The sequence below is a fragment of the Aythya fuligula genome, chromosome 5 (assembly GCF_009819795.1).
Source record: "Aythya fuligula isolate bAytFul2 chromosome 5, bAytFul2.pri, whole genome shotgun sequence".
NCBI classification, from domain to species: domain Eukaryota; kingdom Metazoa; phylum Chordata; class Aves; order Anseriformes; family Anatidae; genus Aythya; species Aythya fuligula.
In genome coordinates, this window is record NC_045563.1 from 43401337 (window position 1) to 43422196 (window position 20860).

The following is a 20860-nucleotide window of genomic DNA, read 5'->3' on the forward strand; positions in this document are numbered from 1 at the left end:
CCTGAACAGGCATTGTTATGAAAGGCTGTGAAAAAAAATACTCTATTTCCAGTAGACATTTTAGCTTTTAGCTTATATGAAGTGCCAAAAAAATCCTTTTTTAATAAAGGAAACAGGTCACTACTAGCAAGAATGGCTTTGATAATTCCTCCTCAGATAATTATGAACAAATAACGCTGCTTAATAGGCTAGCAGAAAAATTTATAGTCTATTAATTTAAATATTAAACTATTGATACATCATGCAAAATATGTTAAAACCAATTCTAATTTTTAAGCTACTCTATTAATGAAGTACATGCTAAAATGTTAATACAGATATTGCATTTTGTTGTTACTTGTTACATTTTGTTTCCACTGTGCTTCTTTGAAAAGGGTTGTACTGCCCACTGATTTACCTCTAAAAATGCAGAATACACATTTTTCAAATTGTTCATTAAAATTAACCTGTTGCTTAACTAGCAATATGAACATAGGCTGTCAAAAAGTAAGCTGTACAACAGGAAAAAAAATAATTCAAAAATTAATGTATGGCACATATGTACTCGAGAAGATTTTGATCCAGTATAGATGAAAGTTCATACATACAAAATTTCCTTTTCCTGGGACAAAACTGTGGATGTCTTCACATGCAAAAGTATGACAGTTGTCATGCTGTTAGTTCCTTTTTTTTTTTTTTCCTTTTAGTTACCTGACAAGACAACTTCAACTAGGTCTCCTTCTTGGATATCTGCAGCTGATTTCACCAACTGGAGAATGTTTTCAGAGGTAGGGTCATGGCGGAAGAGCAGAATTTTGTCATACATTCCATAGAAACCACATTCAGGAAACTGTAAATACAAACCCATAAGAAATTACTACATTGTAAAAATACATAACTGTAAAATACAATTAATATAATTAATTTTGAGGGCAGAGTAGATGCTTGCTCACATTAGTACCAAACTAAATATTTTTCCATACACAGCAATATTTATCATGGTATTCTAAAAATAGCTTTTCCGCAACTCGAGTAAACTCATTTGCTTTTATTTTGTTTGCAAGTAATGCGGTGTCCAATAGTAAATGAGAGAGAAATAAGTACATCCCTTACTCACTGCTGATGTCTTTTCAAAGACAAGTTCCCAAGCAACTTGATTAGATCCTTCTGGAGAAAGTGGTTGGCCTAGAGGACCTCTGGAAGTTCCAGCCAACCTACATTATTCTATGATTACGGTACTCATGGCAAAATGATGCCTGGAGGCCAGCAGAAATATTTTTCAGCTCTGCCTAAGATACAACTCTTAAGTGATAGGTCATTAGCTAATACTTATTTCTTGAGACTGAAGTGTATCACTTAAAGCCCTCATAATATTCACAACTTCATACTTAGAGAAGAAAAATGAAAAGTTACCAACAATCTTTCTTTACAAAAATCACACCCTACATAAGATTTCTTTTACAGTGTCAAAAAAGATCATTTTCAAGTGCAACAAGATATCATATAATAGGATTTTTATTTTCTGGGGTATACTTTAAAATACTGAAATATAAAACAATGTTTCCAAACTTAACCATAATAACCTGTTTCTATTCAAAGGTGTTGGAGCTTTGAAACTGTTCTATAGGAATACAGAGCAAGTCCGTGTAAGTCTAAAGTAGAAAGCATTTCAAAAAACTCTGCAGCTGTACACTGAATGTGAGATTATTATATAAGCAAAACTTTTTCACTCCTTTTTGCTGCAGCATAAAAATGTGAGTTTTTACATGTTCCTAGCTTAAAAGAACCAAACTTTTGCTTTGAAAACATAGCCAAGAAACCCTTTTTATGATACAGAAAATTCAATCCAATTTTCCACTGTTGAACTACTCCATGTATTATCTGGGAGCTTTACCAACATGCAGTGAAAGAAACCCAACGATAAGCACAGAGAGAAAAAGTGACAGGTTTTGAAGGACAAATTAGTTTGAAAAGAATAAAGAATAAAACAATACATTCATTACTGATTACTAGCAGCTTCAGGATCAATCAAAGCACTCCAAGAAAGTTATGCTTCATAGCTTTAAAGCATACACTCTAAAATAGAGACAAAATAGTCATATCCCTGCTTCAAATGAAATGCATCAAAGTCTCTGAAGTCAGGTCAGTCCTATTCCAGATTAATTCTTAAGGCATGATTGTTTCAAAATCTCATTAATGTGCCAAAACTAGTTCAATAATATGCCAAATTCATGGCTTAAATGTGAAATAATTACTCTTGTTTTTAAAGAAATTTGCTTTACAAAACTTTCCAGGGGCAGACGTAATCTGAACTGCAACTACTCTCTTTGTCAATATACTCTATTATCTAGGTTAAGGTAAGCTTAGATAATAAAAAAACAGATGATACAGGTGCTAGGAGACACCCAAGCATCTTACAAAGCTGTTCAACACCTGACCCAGCAGCACTGAGCTGAAACTAAAAGCCTGATGGAGCTGCCCAGGCCTTGTGCCATGGTGCTCAGTGGATGGAGCAGCTCTGCTTTGCACACCCCAGCACGGGAGCTGGCAGCAGGCAGACTCATGCTCCTCAGAGCATAAGAAAGTAATCACAAGGAAATTTAGTTATACCTACCTTGCTACAGGATACAAGCCTGATGGATTGTATTGAGGGATTTTTTTATTATTTGGATGCAGTATAAAATTAAAAATACCTCTCAAAATGGAAACTGCTGTCCCCTTAAAACACTGACAGAATCTTCTCATTTCACTGGATTGCAGAGATAAAACAGGCATTTCCCTCTAAATTCATTATGACTTAAATTGCTTGTTGTCTCTTTATTTTCCCACTCCATTTGCTCTTTTTATGTTATTTCAATTTGTTCTACCTATAAAAAGTATTTGTTATATTACATGTATTATCTATGTGTGTATAAACATTTTGAGGTATCACTACATTCTGAAGAGATAAAAAAATTCAATCATGATTTGTTGTTCAATCCTATACAAGAATTATCTGCTGGGTTCAAGTGAGTTTTCCCCACATGAGCTACTCTCACGCCAAGAAAGCCATTTTGATGGTGTGATTCTCCAAAGAAAACATTGTGTAAGGACCAACTGTTGCAACAGTGACAAAAATATTCCCTCAGCTAAGCTTATTCCTGCCAACAATAATGTTGATATGCACAAACAAAAGTAAACAAAAAGCCGACACATTGCTTGGTACTACAACACTATAAATAGCATTTATTTTTGCCAAATACAGAGCAGAATAGGAAATGCATACATGTCAAGCTACCTAAAAGCTAACTAGAGCTAAGCTAACTGAAAACTAACTACAAATGGTGGTATTAGACCTGAACTCCCAACACTAATAAAAAGCCATTATATTATATTTCATTATATTAGCTGCTGTAAGTGGCTATTACCAGGAATAAAATAGTCGCAGAAAACGTTATAATGTGGAAATGGAGTATTTCCTAAAGATTCAAAAACAGAAATTAACAAAAGAAACTGTGTTATATATCCACAGGCTTTGTTCGTTACTGTACTAAATCAAAGATAACTGGTACAAGAAGAAATTCTGAAAAATTAAAATATAAGCTATCCGCTGAAAATGTACCAGATTTACACTTTGCTATAAGAGCTTTTAATTTTGCCCAACCTTGCTATGCAGATGTCATTCATTATTGCTAAAAATATATTTATGTCGGTTCAGTAGACTTACAGGGGAAGCACTGTATGCATTCCCTCATTCTATATCACTGGTAAGCAGTTCAATGTGTCCTATGGGAAAACTGTTGTAAACGTAATATTGCATATACACAGCTACTCTTCTCAGAGCAGATTATAATCTGTTAATATGCTCCTCTGTAAAAATAAATGAATAATTAAAAAAAATATTAGTTTCCATAATCCTGCCAATGACATGTCAAAAATGAATCGCTGTCAAGAAGAAATAGAAAATAAGGTGTTTAATGGGCTTAAGACTTCAAGGAAGACCTAAAGCTGCACTGAACTGACTTAATATGACTACTACTGGTCAATGTAACTATTTGTAAAACACACATAAAAGTTTGCAGGAGAGATGTTTTCAGCCATTAGTCCAAAATAGCATTCATAGAGATAAATAATTATGTCACAGTAGAGTCAAATTGATTTCAGACAGCTTGAGAAGGAGAAGTTGTAATTTAGAGATGATCTGCATTTAAAAATCAGCTTCCATGGATGGCAGAGGGTGACTGAAATTTAAGCTATCCTGAGAACACAATGTCCCTGGATTAAGCTGCAAATTATTTCCTACATGTCCACTTCAAAATGGAAAATGAAATATTAACAAGTTGCTTTTCATTATTGTTGCTTGTAGTGATCACAAACATATTACAATTCTGAATACAAAGCATTTAGTATTGAATAATGGGGATTTTAATTCTGTTTATTAGATTTTGAATTATTAATACCTACTGAATGCAGAAGCAGTGATCATTCACTGACTGTGAATGCTACTTTAGTAATACTTTAATTACATCCCCTCAAGAAATAAAATGTACATGCAAGTATTGTATAGTACCTCATGAGCTACAAATAGCCTAAAAAAAATTACTTATAAAAATTTCCAACAAAGACTTAAATGTCATTTTTCAGAATTCCCATTCTTGACTTTTCAGCGATGCTTTTCTCATATTATGCCAATAATTTCTCCTTACAAGTACTGCAATGTTACCACAATAGGAGTGTATTATTTGGGAAAAGCATAATAGTTTGTTGTTGTTTGGTTTTTGTTTTTACATGTAGCCTTAAAAACTCTTGTCTAAACAGTTACATAAAACTTATTTTATATCATATTGTAGTAGCTCTTAAGGTAAAAAACAGGAAACAACACTTGCATCTGAAATCACCCATAAGCAGCCTGAAGTCATGTGCTTCTTTCATTTCCTGATAGTATCATTTAACTTTTCTCTGACTGTGGGACTTCAAAAAAAAAAAAAGCAAATATATTTTTCAGATGGAAGAAAAACCCTTCCGGTTAGCATTTTAAGTAATAATTTGAAGTTGCACAGATTATGTGTACTATGGCAGCAGATTATCCATAAAACACAGTGCAAGAAGAAGCTCAACACCAACCTTTCCTCAGCACATACCAAAGTGGAAGCAATCATTGAAGTGTTTTTACCCTTAGCAACAGTAAACATCTACAGAAAATCCACCAAAAGACTTTACCAATAGGAAGTCAAATGATTATCCAAATTCCAGCTTTTAATTTAAAAAGACTTCAAGTAATACTACAAAAAATTGCAGACGTTAAATTTCAATAACTAAGGCCTCACATTTTAAGTATTTGGTAATTCACATAATCCATTACATATTTCATCAGTCAATAATTTCAAAGTCATACATCCATACACATGCCAACACAGGTTGAACTATGCACTTCCATGAATATGCTGTCTTATCAATGACTGTTCTCAACACAAAGATCAAAAATAAACTCATGAAAAAAATACATGACTTAAAACTCTGTCCAACTGCTGTGACAATCAAATTGTTTTACTGTTGAAGACAGAACTTTCGAAGACCTAATATACCTAAACATTAACATATTTCCAACATGTATTAGGAAACTTTCAATACTTATAATTAAATATCTACATGGTTATTTGAATAGAGAATGTATTCAGCCTTCCTTTTTGCTGTAGTAAAGGACATTTTTAATAGAAATTAATTAAAAGGAAAGGTGAAACTGTCTAATGGAAGCAGAGCTCTCTCATCAGTTACGTTCAATAATTACAGATGTTGAAGGTTTGCACACTAGCTCAAAAGAAACCCCAAATGAAAAACTGATGAGAAATAAAGTTCTTTTGGTGGAAGAAATGTATCTGAAAATCTGGAAACAATGTACTCTAAATATCGATGCTGTTTCCAGTGTAACTACTAATGGAATCCAATAGTTGAAAAAATAGGTCACTGTGATCATTTTACTACAGTTTTGCACATTGACACATAAGGTATAGTGTCTGCTGTTTTATTCCAGGAATTACTAAGTCTTTTTATTTTTTTTTAGTCTACATTGACCTTCTTTTTTAAAACTTTTTTTTTTTAGCTATAGCTATTTTTTTCCTCTTAAATTGGTCAGATTTTCACAAATCTTCCTCTTATATAAGTACTTAGTGAATACTGTAAAACCAACAAGAACTTTGATAAAACCTGGAAGTCTCACACAGCACAAAGATAATGGTCCAGAACGCATAAGGACTGTGCACTAAACAATGTCTTCACTGCATATGGAGAAGTTGAGTCATGCTGAATGTGTGTTGACATAACCTAACTTGCTAAAACAGAAATAAAATAGTTAGGTAAACCCAACAAAAAACAAGTTTGTGGACCTAACCTTAATGTTGAAAATAATAATAACAAAAAGTCTTACCTTGACTCATTTTTTTAAAATAAATATATTAATGATAGAATTTTTAAAACAATCATATTAACTAAACTGAAACATTCTTTGGCATTCTTAAAATAACAATGCATTGTATTTTTAGAATTCAGGATTTCCTTTCTTTACAGAGGTTACAGCACTGTAAATACATGACACTAAAAAGCAGAAAACTTTTGGCCAAGAGATTTGCCTAAAATGTTGCCTAATTGTGGCAGTCACTGTTAGCTTCCTTAAGAAATTCAAGAGATTTTTTAAAGGCTCTATTTTTCCAACTCAAAACCATGAAACCTTGGAAGGTTTAAGAAGTATTAGAAGGGAGAGGCCCTGAGCAAGGAAAATACACTTAGGCCAGAGGCAGAAAAGATTTGAATAAAGGAAATATAGAAAGATGACACAAAGAATTACAAGAGCCTTGAGGACATTAGCAAGGAGACAGTTTTACAAGGGTTCAAGTGGTGAATGGGAAGAGCACCGTAAGTCCTTGCTTCCTTTTTGCCTCTGTGATCCCCAAAAAGGTTTGCTTCTGATTTAATCACCCAGTGAATCATAAGTTTCTAAGATTACATCCACTAAACCAGGCAGGAACCATTCTCTAGTGATGAGGCTGAGTGGCACATGGCTCGCTGCCATGAAGCTGAACTCTCTTTCCCAGAAGCAGGGAGGCTGCATACCCACTGCCTACTTGAAACAGATCCTGGGCCATGCCTGGACGCAAACCTTGTCTGGGCACCATCTGAAAGAGTGTGATTCGACACGGTTCAAACTATATCAGGATGCGTGCAATTAAACAACTGAACAGCTTACATAATTTTGGAGCAATGCCAGTGTTCTCATTTTGGTTTATTTAGAAGTACCAGTAAAACTTCAGAGAGCCATTGCCATTTGGACTTTTCCTAACATCAGTTAAGCTGCTTTACCAAATGTTTTAATGTGGACAGCATCACTCCCTATTTGCAGTATAGTTTTATTCTTCTTTTTTATTATTTTTTTTACTACAAACTTATGTTCTATAAAGTGTAAAGAGATACATGCAGCAGAGAAGTTAAGCCTTTTCCAAGTAGACTATCAGGAAGGAGCAAACTTTGTATCATTACCTGACATAAACAATATTTTAAATAACGCACACATACAAATACTTCTCTAATTCTGTTTGCTGCAGTGATTTGCTGCAGGAATCAGACTTCTTCATATATCACAGATCAAAACCAGAGTCCTTAGCCCACATGTACTGACTGGATTTGGCCCCAAACTTCCAACTTTTTTCCCCGCTGCCATCTGTGGAATTGCCAGCAGCAATGACCGCGGAGGAAAAACACAACTGAGCTCCCTCACGGAAATATCTGTGAAACAGATGAAACATGGCTCTGGAGAAACATAGAAAGACGGCTGTTTTGCAAAGAGCCTGACCTCTGAGGGACCTTTTAGTCAGCCTCTTCCAGAACAGGTTGTTCCCTGCGGTCATCCAGGGAAGGAGTTGCTTCCTTTGCATGATATTTCCAAACAAACACACTCTAATGCTACCTATGCCTCCTGCTGCTGTACGGCTGCTTGCCTTCCGCCACTCAAATTATTCACTGCCAAAAATACAGAGTACACACCGCATTACTCAAGCTACTAGTATGCAGACTTTAAAAACTCCCACTTTTCCCAATGGCAAGAAGATAAACAAAATAAGGCCTTCTTAACAGGGCATTTTTTGTCAAATCTAGATTCTTTTACTTGACAACAAACAGAAAGCTATGTGGACATATCAGAAACATGTCTCAGAAAGGTCATAAAATTTTACTTGTGTGATTGCAGTTGAAAACTTCAGTAAAATCACAATGACTGTGTAGATCCTGATGCTTGGCATTGTTGCTTTAGTGATTTTAAAAAATCTGAAGGAAAAGTTTTCTCCCTTTGCTCCTGAACTGCATCTGGGAAGTGCAAGATCTTTCATCACTCATAATATTAATTCTATATTCCAGTAAGAGCATTTGAACTGAATTTGATAGAATTGTGTTGGTGTCACTTTTAATACTAATTACTAGCTTGTTCCTTGGTCAGTTGTCCATTTTGGTTCCATTTATTAATAACTAGGATCCTTATTAATAAAAGATGAAGACACAAAATCAAGAAACAGGTTTACTGGGATCATTAACCCTATAATGAATATAATCTCTATTAAATGGGAAAGAAGGCTGAGGGTAGACATAAATAAGTTCAGCATGTGCACACATACCTAGAACCAGGGCCATGAGGGGAGTCAAAAGACAACCTCCTAGCTTAAAAAAAAAAAAAAAAAAAAAGGGGGGAAATTGTCCAGAACACATAACAAACACAACTAGGACAGAAATGTCTCTAAAATATTGTTTTATGCAAATTTAGCATTTCTTTGAAGATCTGACTACAACATGCTATGTGACATTTGGGATTCATTGTCCACAACAGCCAAAAGGATTTTCATTGCCAAACCTTACCTTTTAACCACATCGGTAACTGCATGGTCTTATATTTTAAAAAGAAAAAAAAGTTACACCTTTTATGTAAAGATACCATTCATGCACGCACACGCGCACACACACACATATATATACACTATACATATATACACTTCTAGATGAGTCACTCAGGAAGGGGCATGTTAGGTTTGTAGGACTTCTTACCTGAGAGTTTCAAAGTCAGATTGTACAGCTTTAGAAGAGCATCTTACTCAAGGGACAAGATCACTAAGGAAACCAAAACTACTGAAAGATGAATGGGATCACAAACAGATCACAACAAAGTTTGTCTTGGTGCTGGGCACTCAATAGAAACTGGACAGTTAAGAAACTTTATTTTATTCTTAAATTGTCTTGAAAGCAAAGACCTAAACTAAGATTGCGCTCTCCAAAGATCTTGCCAGGAATACTGTTTCTTAATAAAAATGCTTGTGGCTGCTGTGTTTCAATTTGCATGCACCTTTTTATAACAAGTATAGACAGCAAGGAAAATCTCTCAGGACTCTCAGGCACAGAGATTAAATCTTTAAGTCTTCTGTCATTTTTAAGTCTTAAGATGTTTAAGTCTTAATGTCTTTATGTTTAAGACGTTTAAGTCTTCTGTCACTAGGGACACTTTCACAGGACTGAAAACAGAGAGCAAACGAGGAAAATCATTCAAACAGAAGCCCATGAATAAGCCTTAAGTTTAATTTTTCATGGTTTGCACTAAACAACACAGACATTGGCAGGCTGCAAAAGGAGCTATCTTACATACACAGACATATAATGTTCAAAACAGAAAGTTGATAGCAATAGATATAAATAGAAACTTAAAAGTTGTACAAAACCACTACGAGAAGAAGATGTACAGAAATAGCACTGTCAGCTTACTTAAGGCACATTAAAAGTTTTGCTAGCAGTTTTGGAACAAAAAGAATCACACTAATTCTACCATCCCTAAATATCCATCACTTCCCTTTTTTAATTCAACATTTTGGGAAAATGCAGTATTATGCATTAATACCTTAGAATGATGAAACACTTCCTATTCTAACATCTGTTGATATGGATGCTGAAGAGGACTCCCTGAAGCTGCACACCCAATAGGCAATAGGCAAATCCAGAAAAAAATCAAAGAAAAATTTCAACAGCTGTAATGGCAAAGATTGTCTTTTGGAACAACTGAGGTGGAAAACTAATGTTGTGTGGGTTATTAAAAAGGGAAACAAAACAACCTGTAGAATTGTAGACTTCTCAAAGTAATGGAAGAAAAGATAAATAGTTCAACAAATAAAAACATAAAGGAAAATACAATAATTAGAGTACCATCTTGACTTATGGAAAAAAACAGATAACTTCATAATTTAATGAGAAGGCTGCATAAGCAGTCCATTAACAGCAATACAAAGTCAGACTTTGCAAAATACTATGTCAGGCCTCTGAAAACACTGGATGCAAACTATTCTAATATGGGCTCTATTCTGAAAAGCAATGATGAAATTTAGCTAATGGATTGGGTAACCAAATGAACATGAACTCTCAGTAAATTGGTTATGCCATGAACTGGGGAATATCAAAAGAAGCATGCAGATTTATTACCTCTGCTTTTGGCACTGATACGACTGCAACTTGAACTCTGTATCCATACCTGACATTTAAAATTCAAAAAGCTAGGACACTTGAGAATAAGTGTGGGGAAGTGTAATCAAATAATTACAGAATTGAAAGACATGCTCTCCTGAATGTGGTAGCGGGAGTTTGAACAGTTAAATTTCTAAAGAAAAGTTAGAATGTGATTTGATCTTTTTTGATAAGCATCAGTATGAGAAAGTGAAATCTGAATATCTATTGATTCATCTGCCTTGCAAAGAAACAGCAAGTTCCAATTTCTGACAGCTGATTGTATGTAGAATTAGACTACACAACAATTATTTTGCTAGTGACATTTTTTTTCTTTATTTTTGCTTCTTATTTGAAGTAGTTAAAACAAGTGCTTGCTTGAAAACAAATACAGTGGCTTTATTTCTACATTATTGGACTTCATTTCTAAAAGAGATGCTCTGTTTGAAAAGGAATTAATTCAGACAACTCCTATGGTCTTTCTTACACCAAAGCATTGGGCCAGATTACCATAATGTCATACTTTCTATGCAGCAGTCCCAGTCAAGCTAGCTGGAGAAAGCTAACACTTTTCTTGGGACTCTTTTCAGAACCACTTTTCTTTTTGTTGTTTTTGTTTGTTTGTTTGTTTTTGATCTCAGGATGAAAAAAAACCAAACAGGTATCTAATACACCAGATAATCCTGCCACTCATTTTGGCATTGGTAAGTCTTCTAATGTCTGTCTAGTACTGGGTGCCTAGAGACAGGTAACAGCACCAAAAACAGTTCCTATAAAATGTAACAGAAAAGGAAAGGCTTACAAAACTAAGATGTGTTCCGTTAGTTAGATAGTAAGGGGTTTTCACAAAGGGGATTTAAGTTAAATATTAAGAATTAAGAATAGTTTAAAACTGGCAATGACTTTTGAGGGAGGCTGTGGAATCTGGAATCTGTCATTGCAGGTTATCAGACCAGGTTAGGCAAGCAAGAATGGTGCAGTTACAGCTGACCCTCATTCACAACTGGCAGAAGGCCTTCTGGGTCTTTCTATCCATGTATCTACAACTCTTCTGAAAGACATAAGAAAAAAAAAATTACTTTCAGTTCAGAGTAAGAAAAATAAACCAAATACCAAGATTCCTACAATTTTTATGTTCCTTCCTCTAAGTCACTTTCCTGGGACTTTCCTTTCTGATTATCTAAAATTCCCATTCTAAATTCAACTAGATAAATACTCCCTTTTTTTTTTTTTTTTATATCCTGAACTGTTGTGTGCAGCTCCTCTGTAACATTACACAGTTGCCACATTTCACAAGGGAGGTTTTTGCATCTCAGTGTGGGTGAATACATGTCCACCCCCATCCAACCAGTACTGACAGATTATTTGACAGTTTAATTTCAGTCAGACCTATCTCCCTTAAGAATATTTTTAAACATCAAGACAAAAGTTGCCTAAGGGTTTAATATGTCTGGGATATGCATCTTAGAAATAATTTAACAGATGAACAACACGCTATCATCCCTCAATTCCTACACAGGTATACCACTGCCGATAGCTAGTTGTTCTCAACTTCCAATACTTAAGTATTTAATACTTCCAATTAGAGAATTTCACACTCACTAAATCCCACTTCTCATACAATGGGATTGATGCTTGACAGAATTGCTCTCAGGGGTCAGTAAATGACTGAAACTTTTCTCAGGGTTCTGCCCCTCTGACTTTAAATAAGTTTCCCACTGTTTTTTGATGGGATTGAAACCCTCCCTATATATATATATATATGAAATTGCTTTTGTGAATACTGTTTGATTTAATCATGACTCTGAATATTTAATTTCAAGTGCTGGCTCCTGGCTTCTTGCAAAAACAGCATCACTCAGTGTATTTGAAAAAAAATCTTTTTTTTTTCACTGTGCAGTGCTATAATCTTCAGCTAAAGAACCACAATCCAGAATTGATGCTGGAATTTTTAAAAACAAGGGGTTTTAGGGTCATTTTCTTAACAATAGTTTAAAGAAAGCCATAAAATGAAGACAAAAGTTTATGATTTTTTTTCTTAAAGTTGGAGCCTAACATATAAATATTGCAGAAAGGAAACTGACAAGAAGAACAACAACAATTTTTTACTTTACAAAAAGTAAATCAGCCACTGTTTCATAGGGTAATTTCCTACAGAATACCATATTAAAAATATATTGCTTACAGCAAAGAAATTATGGCTTAATGACTTTACTAGAGAACTTTGGCACAAACCACAATGTTTTGAAGAACATTACAAGCAAAGTTGAAATTCTTCTCCTGCCAGGGGAAAGGTAGCAGTCACGTTGAACTAAGAAAGTCTTCAGACCTTCATCTAAAATGTAAAGAAACCCTTTTCGGTTCTAGTAACAAACGAGTCATTGTAAAATAATCTCATTTATGTGAAGTCTCAGCCAGGTGGCACCCAGCCAGCTGGGGGTGAGGAGCCAGACACTTAATACAAGAAGTTCCTAGCAACCAGAGGTCTGCAGGAAGGATGAGGTTTTATTACCAGCAGCTAAATGAAGATCTAAGATATTACAATACTTTGAATTACATTTTCGTATTCCTTCTCAGTCTTCCGTGACAGATCAGAAGCAAGAAGATAGGCAGCAAGGCTCATAACCAAAGGGGGCAGGAAAAACATGTTAAATAAGTGGTTTGAACCTGTCAATCTGGAGTAAAAATATTAGGAGACTAACTTCCAGTGAAAGCAAAATTGAGAGAACAACATGGACAGCCTCATTCAATTAAACTGTTTGAATTTTCTGTGTATACATTAGACAGTCATCTTTTCTAGCAGGACCAAAAAAATATATATTTTGGTTTTGGAGTTTTTATATTGCCATTTTTTGCCTATCTTTTCTTACAAAGCAAAATAAAGTTGCAAGTAAAATGACAACTAAGAGTGCAATTCATTATTTTTTTTTGGCTCAAAAATAGTGGTTAATCATTTGGCTCAGACAAAATTCATTTTTCATGTGTTGCAGAGGACCACAGGCTATCAGCACCCTGCACAAGCAGCAGAACCTGGGCTACTGCAGTATGCAGAGAACATGCCAGAGCTCAGTCCAAACCAAACTAGCCATAGCCAGGCACTTCTCTAAACCTTTTATGCATGATATCTAGCATTTCCCATGCCCAGTGTTGAACACTCAAGCAGCTCCACAGACAAACATCTGCTGCTGCATACTCACTCCACACATGCCACCTAAAAGCCTTCACTACTCTCAGCTCCTGGGACCACTCATGAAGCATTGAAGAGGTCATTGTGGTCATAAAAACATTTACTGATCATTTAGAAACATAAAAATAAATATTTTCCCATGATATGTTCAACTGTGTTGATTCCCTAGAAGTGGCAGCATTCTTACTATGGCTTACAATAGTAAGCCTTGAAATAATGGATAGATGTATTATCAAGATAATGACACAGCCCTTTCACTTTATCAGATCCTGTGTAACTGCAAAGAGAAAACTTTTTCTCCTTGCAGTGTTTATAGAAGTACTTTAGAGATAATATATTTGTGCTTCTTGAAGGGCTTCTCTTTTTTCCTCAAAGCAACAAATACTTTTACTCAACTAATGATGTGTTACCAGCAGGTGATTTCATCTCAATTATTTCTTGCCTCTAAAACCATTGAGTGTGTGAGAAAAAAAGTTATGAACATTACAAATACGCGCTAATCTGCATGCTATGCTGGTGATCCAGCATGCTATCTTGAGCTGCCAACATGTATGGCTTCAATAACAAGTAACAACATTTCAGAAGCCTAAAGCAATCACCACATAACGTTTCATGGGTTTTGTCACCCTTGATTCACTTTAAGCAATGCTCCATTACAAGGATACATTGATAATTAATTGTTACACTTCGGCAAGGTAAAGAAGCACTTGAAACAGGATATAAAGCACTGCAAGACCAGTCTGACTTACGTGGATTTTCAACAGAGTTAAATGACCAAGGCTGTGATTTTCAGAAGCACCTGGTAAATGCTCTTAAGCAAAAGTTAAAGCTGTGTTTTAAGAACTAGACTTTCTCAGACCATATTCATTTCTCATTGTTGTGCTGATTATTTGTAACCTGTATCACTGTAACACCTACAATGTAATAAGAAAGGTTAAAAAAAAAAGTCAAATAGAAAGGATCAAATCTATAACTGTCTGTTAATATAATGCATGCAATAGTTCCGTTCTGTACTATCAATCATATTTTCCTGACCAAAACATTCACCAGCAGCAGCATTCCCACCACTGTGTTACCTACACACAAAGGAGAAAGGAATTTTTTTCATTAGTCACCAATAAACTCCAAATACAATAAAATTAGAAGAAAAATCAAAAGGGAGAAAAAAAGAAAGCTTAATAAAGTTGAAAAAATGTCTGTATTATCACAGAGAGCCAAATCTGAATATAGAGCAAATGACTGGGGCCAGAAGCAATTTTGCATGCACAGATGTGGATTTCACATCCACAGACAGGTGCACATTCAAATTACGTGCAAGCATGCATTGTGCTTGTTGGTTTCTGACCATTCCCTCCATCCTGCCCACTGGTTCTTCTTTGGAACTATCTGATTAGAGACTACAGATCATCTTAGACCACAACCACAGACCTGTTTGTAGCAAGAACCTCTGTTTACCAGCCTACAGAAGTCTGTGAAGATAATCTTCTCCAGAAAGCCACAATACTCTCTACTCAGAAAAAGTTACATTTTAGAAAAACTGTAAGAAGTGATATTTTCTCACAATACAGCACAAAATGCAGGAATCTAGGGTGGGAATTCTATTTTTAACTACTTAAAAGATAATTTAAAGAGGAGTAGTACAAATTTCTTTGTAATTGTTTATTTTCTTGTACAGGGAATAAGACAAAGTGTTTAATGTTTTTAATGCAATGATAATACACATAACCATTCCTTGACATCAGTCAAAATTATTCCAACTCCCCAACTGGCCTACTTTGTGTTAAATCTCATCTCTTAAATAGAGACCAGTTCCTTTTTTGATCTGAAGTCTTTAGATCCAAAAATGTGAAAGAAAAACACCCCTTTGAAGTGGTTCTCTGAGAAAAAAAAAGCCTGGGCGAGGACAAATCACCAGTACCTTGGTCTGCCTTCTGGATGTGAGAAGCAAGGAGTCCATGCCAACCTTTCCAAGCCACATCAGTCTCCTCCTCTCCTCCCACTGAACTACAGCTGCGTTTGAGAAGAAATCACTTGTTTTCACCCAAAAGCCCACACAACGAAAACAATGGAATCATCTCATCCTGAAAGAAACTGGTTGTATTTATGAAAAAGATGAAGGAAAAAAAGAACAAGCTGTACTGTTAAGAGGAATTTTTAAACAGAAAGTCTTCATATTGGTATTATAAAAAAATAATTCTGCCAGTGATTACTTCTGCCAAACTGGAAAAAATCCTTCTGGTTTAAATGAAATATGCATAAATACACGGGAGTGACAAAAGACTATTTTTTTTTGCTTTCAGAGCACTATAATTTTACTTAAATGGTAGGTGTTCTTTCTAAACAGAATGGCATTTCAAAGAGACATCCAATCCTGTATTTCAAATGCAGCAGTCATCTCTGAAACACAGTCTTTAAGAAAATTTCAAAATACCAAGAAGCAAATTAGTGAAAAAAATTATCAACTGTATTTTGAATAAAAACATAATCATCAGGAAACAAATGCACCTATAGAGCCTCCCCTCTCCCTATCCGCTTTCTCCTTCCTTCAAGGTCTGCGCCTGCACAAAGATATAAGAAGCCACTAAACCACAAAGTCCCACGCCTCCCAACCACAATGGCTAAATAACTCACCAGGCATCAGCACTATGTTATATCAATGCCTTCCCTTGAGATTTGTAAACAAATAAAAAGGCGTAAAGTGGTTGCTCAAATTAAATGATCCTTTTTAAAAAATCTAGTTCATTTAGCAATTACTTATTATTTTCTGGAAAAGTTGAGTTTATGAGTTTATACTAGTTTATGTCTTTAAACTAGCATTTCTGACAGTGAGATGAATAAATCATCAGGTCAGAGGGCTTTTTTCTCTCTAATAATAAAAATAACAAACTTGCTGTGTGGATCATTTTTACCAATTTGATTCAAATTGTTTACTCTTCACACAACTAATAGGGAGATGAATAAGGAGGGAATATAGGAATTTAAATAAGAAGAAAAGCAATGCCAGCAAATGACTGAAATGAGAGAATAGGGCACAAAATTCCTTCAACGTCATTTCCAGAATTACAGTGTAGGACCATCTAAGTCTCATACCCAGACACTAATCTAATCTCTCCTACTCCTAGAAAAAAGCTGAGGGGAGCATTTTAGACTGTCTCCCAGCCAGGGTTCTTTGCAGGGCTAGAGAGTTAAAAAAAGACTTCACATTTAGATCCACAATTATAGTACATCAAGAGCACTTCATATTCAAACACTTCTTAGTTATTACTTTTATTTAGCCATTTCACCTGTGTCATACTTGCTCTTCTACATACCAGTTGCTTCTTTTATCCGTTGCTACCTAGTAAAACAGATAATATGCCCCTTCAGCATTAAAAGACAAAAATATTATTTTTTTTTTAATAGGGTGAAAAAATCTTTTTTTCACACCACAGCGAAGATATTTGTTGCAAATATCCTTCCGGAACAGGTGAAACAGAAAAGTGGAAAATCTAATGGTGCCACAGAATTGCTCAAAAGAAAAGAAAACAATAGCCTAGAAAACAGGGCAGGCACATGTACAGAATAAATGTGAAAACAGGACAGCCATATGTATAGAATTAACCCAAAGACTTCTAGCACCTGCATCCTGATGTCTGATAAAAGCCATCTAAAACTATTCTTTCTACTACTAAGATTTTTTTTTATTGTTATAAAATGCAGTGGAAAATTATGTTTCACTAGTCTGTTATTATCTAAACACTTCACACGCATGACCAATACAACTCCTAGCCTTCAATCATAAGTTATAAAATACTGATGGCAATTTATTTAGAATGGGAACTCAGATAAGAAGGAGTTGAGTACCCCTTTTCACCCTCTCTTTAATTCACCACAAACTTTTTCAAAAACAATTTTTGTACTTACAATTACTCACTAAATTAGACACTTTGTCTCATCACATCCTGCAGAAGCCATTCCACATAATTATACATGGGTTCTCTGATCTGACATGCAACAGAAGCTGTATCATAATAGGAAGTTTGGACTAGATTTCATAAGTAAATCAACAAAGATGATCTACTGGAATCAAAAGATTTGTGCTAGTTTATAGCAAAGCAGAGAGCAGATAGAGCAGATAGAAACTTCTTCAAGACACGGCCTATAATGATACAAGGTCAGATTTTAACTTTGATATTGTAATTCACAGACTTTTACCAAAAAGTACAACATCTCATTTAGTCTTAACCAAGTATAAAATGTAAGCATAACATGGATGTGTGTCCCTAAAGAAAACCCACAAACCTACACTTGAGGTTCTAGGCATATTCAACAGAGAAGAGGAATCTATTTGTGCCATGGTGCAAAGCACTGGTACAGTGCACAATCCCTATACTCCACAGTCAGTCAATAAATAAATAGGGTGGAAAGAAGGTAAAACTAATATGACGAGGGAAATATGTATTGTATCATATAGGAAGAGACTAAGCACTGTTTGGTTGACCTGACTAAATGATCCTGAAGAGAAAGAAAAGAATGATCAAAACCAAGACACAGCCCAGCAGAAGTGTGTATCAGCTGCCTAGGAACAAAGTCGGCTGCATAAAGAGGATTCTTCAGCTTCAAAGAAATTTATCTTTTGGATAGTTTTTCTAACTAAAGTCCCAGGGGCAGAATGCCAAATCTTTAAAAGTCAAGTTTGGCAAATTTATAACACAAGATGAATGACCTGTCTGTCTGCAAAAGCAGACAATAACACAGATCCTTTTCAGTCCTAGAATCGTATTTGAATGTAAAGGAAATACCAGGTCCATTCTGCTACTAATCTTACCAAAATACTGATTTATTACTAATCTGTTAATCCGTTTTATCCTCTTACAAGTAGGCATAATGAATATGCTGCAGAAGCAATGCAAAAATCTTTTGAACCAAGTCAGTATTAAAGCTGAGATTTTCCAGAGATGTTTTCACAAATTTTTTACAATCATGTTATAAATAATGTAGTAAGCATTAATTTTCACTAATGTGCAAATATTTTAATACATAGGGTAAATAAAATAATTTAAATAATACAAAGATTTTCCTCCAGAAAGTTCTTAAAGATTAACAGAAATATGAACCCAAATTCACCGATTCTATTTTCATCATCCCAGGTATTTTCTCCTACTGAGCCAAGCATTTTTTGTAACCTCTTCATGTAACATGAACACATTAACCTGTGTTACTATAATGGCTTTCTGTTGCTACCTCTCTATGTATTATTAACATTTAGTTTAGAAATTTTTATAACACACTACCTCTGTTGATGTTAACTGTCCAAGTGAGTGTTTCTGTACATGGATGATTTACTTCTGAGGTCCTGCAGTTCTTGGAGGTACACTGCCTGAATTACTCTAAAGTGACCTATCGAAAAAAAAAAAAAAAAAAAAAAAAAAAAAAACACTGCTGCTGGCTAAAAGGGAAAAAATATAGTATTGCTGCAGCTGTGACAATGTAATAACACAAACGGTCCTCAGCACTGCACAAGCAATGGCTATCTGTTTTCACTGAAACTGTAATACGTTTTAACAAAAGTAAGAAAAGTTCAAAACATGTTTTTCAGCTGTACTTAGCTATGGAGCCACTATTGAGCAACCACTTCTATGTTAGCCCCTGAGAAGGACTGAGGACTGGCGTGGTTTTTTTGCAAGCATATCAGAAAATGCAAAAGTTCTTCTTGCAACAGAAGTCATAGTCCAGAGTTTTAAAAATGTTCTGTCTTGTTTTTGAAATTTTTAATGAAACTGAACATAAATCTTTCATCATGCATTGTACTTCTTTTAATTGAACATTACACTTTCTTCCATTCTTCCCAAAGCCACCTTACAACAGAGCCTAACTTCACCTGCCTTCAGTATTTCTTTCCAATAAATTTTCACTGCTTTCATTGCCTTCCATACCTTCTGTGGTGCTTCAAGGAGCTTTCCGATTACCATTATCTCCTGCTTTTAATTTTACCCTCTCCTAGTCTGACAGCTTTGTGTTATGGCTTTTTCAATGTGGCTTGGGCTGGATATTGTAATTCACCATACCTATGTGCAAGCGCTACAGTATTTTTTTCTGATTAATGCTTTCTTCCTTCCTCTGCATTCTTCATAGGAGAAGTGATTTCACCTGCTTATATGCTTTTAAAATTTTTTGTTATTTTATTTATAATTGTAATAATTTATTTCACTTTAAATTGTTTATATTGAAATATTTTCACAATTTCATATCTTGTACCTCCAATAAGTCCTCTGGCAACTCCTCCCATATACTTATTAACTTTAATCTAAAAAGACTCAAAGTAAAAAACTAATACAAAGCAATTTCCTTGGAATTAAGGGCTGATAGGGCTGCCCACACTTGGTCTGACTGCCCACCCAAGAGCTGACCCCCCTTTGTCATAATTATTTGCAGAATCAGGTTTTAATTTGTTTACTTGAAAAATGGCCACACTGTTAAAAAATAATCTAGCATTTACTCTTAAAAATACAGCAATCTGCATTAATGTATCTGTCACCGTCTTCTAAAATAGTCATACCAAAGTTTTAGAAAGAGATCACAATAGCACTAACACTTCCTGCATTTACACCACAACCAATGCAAATACAAGTGCTTAATAATACCAGTGCATGGAAGCAAGCAGAATTTTGTCACAATCTTTTTCCCATTTTTAACTTCCTTATGTGAAATTCAGTTAATACTCTTTTTTAAAGTGCCTCAAGCTAGGGGTTGGAGTAGCATCACAAAGCTTTAGATTGCCTTCTAATTTAACAGTGTATTTGCCTGCTAAATCTGTGACAGAATACCCAATCACTTGTTGCCAGAAATTCTTTCCCATGGGAACTTCAGTTTTTAAGCAAGCAAAAGGCAAAGCAGTGATGCATTTAAGCCTAAGAAAATGAAAAAAATACCAAAGCTTTAATTTCTATAGTCAAATTTCCCATTTCTCTTCTAAATTAATATGATCTCTAGGCACATCAGTGGTACAATTTAATGAATACTAGTTTTGTGTTGGCATTGGTATGTATTGGCACCACCAGGAGAAAACACCCCAAGCTGAAACCACTGTCGTGCAAGTCCTCCCTCTTCCTGTTTCCTGCTCCTCAGAACAAACTTAGTACAGCAACAAGTGAACAGAGCAATTAATACGATCCATGCATACTGTCATAGAAAGGTGTCATTATAACTAGTCAGTTA

The 20860-nt window shown here is 34.9% G+C and overlaps 1 protein-coding gene across 2 annotated transcripts in view; it reads right to left on the bottom strand.

The window, feature by feature from the left end:
• Positions 1-20860, bottom strand: part of PRKD1 (protein kinase D1) — a 123305-nt gene that overhangs the window by 57025 nt on the left and 45420 nt on the right. For both annotated transcript variants that reach the window (XM_032188082.1, XM_032188081.1), the window contains exon 2: positions 691-829. In XM_032188082.1, coding sequence (XP_032043973.1) covers positions 691-829 — 139 coding nt within the window. The remainder of the gene's footprint in view (positions 1-690; positions 830-20860) is intronic.